General features: G+C 31.4%; 1 protein-coding gene across 4 annotated transcripts in view; it reads left to right on the top strand.

Annotated features, from left to right (window-relative positions):
* LOC108690056 (microtubule-associated protein futsch) overlaps positions 1-3,611 on the top strand; it is a 55,372-nt gene that overhangs the window by 3,942 nt on the left and 47,819 nt on the right. For all 4 annotated transcript variants that reach the window (XM_018197133.1, XM_018197132.1, XM_018197130.1 and 1 more), the window contains one exon: positions 206-341. In XM_018197133.1, coding sequence (XP_018052622.1) covers positions 206-341 — 136 coding nt within the window. The remainder of the gene's footprint in view (positions 1-205; positions 342-3,611) is intronic.

Below are 3,611 nucleotides of genomic sequence, written 5' to 3'. Positions count from 1 at the left end.
TATATATATATATGAATGTAATATATATGAATTTTATCATAAATAAACTAATTATAATTAAAAAATTTATTTATATACTTGATGTCTTCATTTTCTTAAATAAAGTACATATATACAAATGCATAAATTTGAAATGACCGCATTTCGCCTCTCAAAATGGAGGCGAATTTGCGGTACTTTATAAATCTAATGATTTTACGTGCAGGCGGCCACTCAACAGCAACAGCAACCGCAACAACATCCGCCACCGTCGCCCTTGAGTGGCTGTTACCTTCTCGTGGTGCTTCCTGAGCCTCATACCGCACAACATAAGGACCTCATCCTGAATCGCCTCGCAAAAGGTAAGATGTTTATTTTATGCAAGTATAATTAAAGTTTCGCAACCATATACGCTTTTTGCTATGATCATTCTTAGTAATTCTAGTAACAGGAAAAGACATAAGTCGTACATATGCGGGGACATATGATGGAAAAAAATCCCCTTTTAGCTTTCTATACGCAAAATATGCTTCACACGCGATACTTTGGTACGCGTTATCAGTTTAACGACACGCATTAATGCGTACGATTATAGCTGATAGACACGTGTTTATTGTTATAATTATATTGTAATAATTATTATATCTCTGCGAAAATATCGAGATTTAATCATATATCGGATATAACAGTTCGTCGATGATACAAATGGCATGCTAAGCTTGGTTGAGAATGCATTTTGTAATTGCACATTGTTAGATATCAAAGGAACAAACATAATCCAATGCTTTGAGTTAAATAACATTTTGTTATCTTCAATTTCCATGTGTGTCAAAATCAATTTATTTCTGTGGTTAGTTTCAAATTGATTAGTTTAAATATCACATGTATATTAATGTATGCATTTAATAAATAATAAACTACATTTGAAACAAATTTAATACAATTTTTGAATTAAATTGTTTTAATTAAATTAATGACACACACACACACACACACACACACACACACACACACACACACACACACACACACACACATACACACATATATATAAAATCGTTTGCATAAATTAGAAAAATATAAAAAAATTCAAAATATTATTGAAATCAGGAGATTTTGTCTGTAAATCAAGAAAAAATTATAGAATTTTAGAATAAAGAATTTTTTGCAACTCTGATTAAATTCATGATGTCGAATTATATCCAATTTTTATAATTTGACATTATCAATTTAATTAGTTGCAAAAAATTCTTTATTCTAAAATTCCATAATTTTTCCTTGATTTATAGACAAAATTTCCTGGTTTTTAATAATATTTTGAAATTTTTTTATATTTTTTTATATTTTTTTATATTTTCCTAGTTTGTGGAAACGATTAAATATTTGACAGAGCAATTTAACATAGCGATATTTGCATTTAATTATTAAGTTGATAGTATTCTAAAACTGTGTAGATATAATGTATGTATGTCAAATTTCTTTAAAACCAAGAATTTTTCCAGAAAATTTTGCAAAATTCCCTTTTATTTTTCTCTGATTTTTTTGACCGTTTTCAATTTCCCTGACATTTCCGTGATTTCCTCGATTTCCAGTTTTGTGGCAATCCTGTTAATAGTGCAGTGATTCGTGATCGTAATCATCTTCCATTTCAGCGGTCGTATCACAACGTCGCGTTTCCGGATTAAGATCGCGCATATCCGTCGCATTGCTTACTTCCTGGATGTGTATACGACTGTGTCTGTCTAACGGTGCTCGTCATCCGATTATATTCCTTTCGAGATATCGGACAGGCTCGATGAACAGTTGGTTGCTAGGCGGATAGTAAAACGGACACGCATATTCTTTTTTCTTTCTCTCTTATATGAGAAGAAAATCGTCGTGCACAACTCGTTTATTCCTAATCGTCTACCAATTAGATGTTCGATATCGAATTGCTAATTCCTCCGCATTCGTATATGTTTTTCCCACAGGCATGTATGAATGGCAGTGTGCCGATATAAAGTTTTTTTCAATCGCTCGAGAAAGGTAAGGTGTTTGTAAGTTGCACTATGATATTAATTGGCTTTTATGACGAATATTTATTCGTTTGCGGTTTACCGTAATTATAGTAGTAATGCACGATCGATAAGATAATTCCATTTCCTTAAGGCTCATCCTCACTCAAATCAATCATGCCGATACTGATTTCTTTTTTTCTTTTATAAAAATAGAAGAAGAAGCCAGTACGCTGATCCACTTCCGTAGAAAACCTTTAGGGGCTTCGCACAATAAAAGGAACAGAGAACAGAGAACAGAGAATAAGAATTTCAACCTATCAGAAACTATGTATTCCACAATATATGATTTCTGATAGGTTGAAATTCTTATTCTCTGTTCTCTGTTCCTTTTATTATGCGGAGCCTCTTACACTCGCACAAAACGTAAGAATTGAATATTTCAAACTTTTTACAATATTATTTGCGCTTTAACAGTGCTGTACTTTAATTAATATTATTCCTTATATAGATATGTTTAATTTTTAATTTCAGAAGGCAGCATAGGTACAATTTTTTCGAATATTATAGTCAAGAGAAGTCATGCATTCTTATAAAAATTCATAATCTCAAGAAAAAAAAACTTACGTAAAGAAATGTTTTTAAATATTTTTAATATTTAAAAAAATTTTTAATATATCGTTAACTTTAAATAAAAAATATATTTTCTACAGTAACAATTTTTTAAGTGCAATCAAAAAATTAAGAGGAAATACTAAATATGTAATCTCTTGTATCGCTTTACTATTATTATTATCGTCACGAAATTGTCGTTACAATCGCTATATACGAATATGTGCTTGGGGTTCATAATTAGTAACATCAACGTGGTCTACATATTAAATTAGAAGCGATAAAAAGGAAGCATAAAAGGACCAATAAAAAGAAATATGTCATACATTATGTCCTTTCGATAAAGATAAGTATACATTGTAGAATTTCAATAATAGCAGGAACATCGATTTCAAATTGATCAAAGGGTCCGTTAATAAAAATATTTATATCAATAACTTTTATTACGTGCAACTAATTTGTTAATTAGAATTTTTTTTCGGAATATGTATTTCTATTTATGCACGTTTCTAAGGTACTGGGATAACATTATATTCCCTGCAGTTGAAATAATGGAATTCTGTAATATTTTGCTTTTCTAGAGTTCAGAAAACAAAATTAATATATTAACACTGCGTTTTTAAAAAGAGGAGGAGGAGAGAAAGAGAGAGAGAGAGAGAGAGAGAGAGAGAGAGAGAGAGAGAGGGGGGGGGGAAGCCGACACACTACTCGTGTTTTCCGCATTGCGCCAGTGATGATTTTTAACGACGCGCTTGTCAACTTCGTTTAACGTTTATTTAACAATTTTTCAATCCTTTCGCACGCAAATTCTATAGTCTGCCTCGCCGCGGTCGTTTGCATTTGCGACGATGATTTCGCGAAAAGCCGTTCGATAATAACATCACTGTGTGCGTATGTACATGAGCGCCGTAACTTTGCTGTTAATAGCGAACCATATTCATATAGCGTACATACATACATGGAATTTAATGTGCGATTAAATATTGTATACTCCGATTATGTATTAAAGTATTCCATTATATAAAC

Source organism: Atta colombica, unplaced genomic scaffold (genome assembly GCF_001594045.1).
Source record: "Atta colombica isolate Treedump-2 unplaced genomic scaffold, Acol1.0 scaffold293, whole genome shotgun sequence".
NCBI classification, from domain to species: domain Eukaryota; kingdom Metazoa; phylum Arthropoda; class Insecta; order Hymenoptera; family Formicidae; genus Atta; species Atta colombica.
The sequence above is the reverse complement of the archived record's forward strand: the minus strand, read 5'-3'. Positions and strand labels throughout refer to the sequence as shown.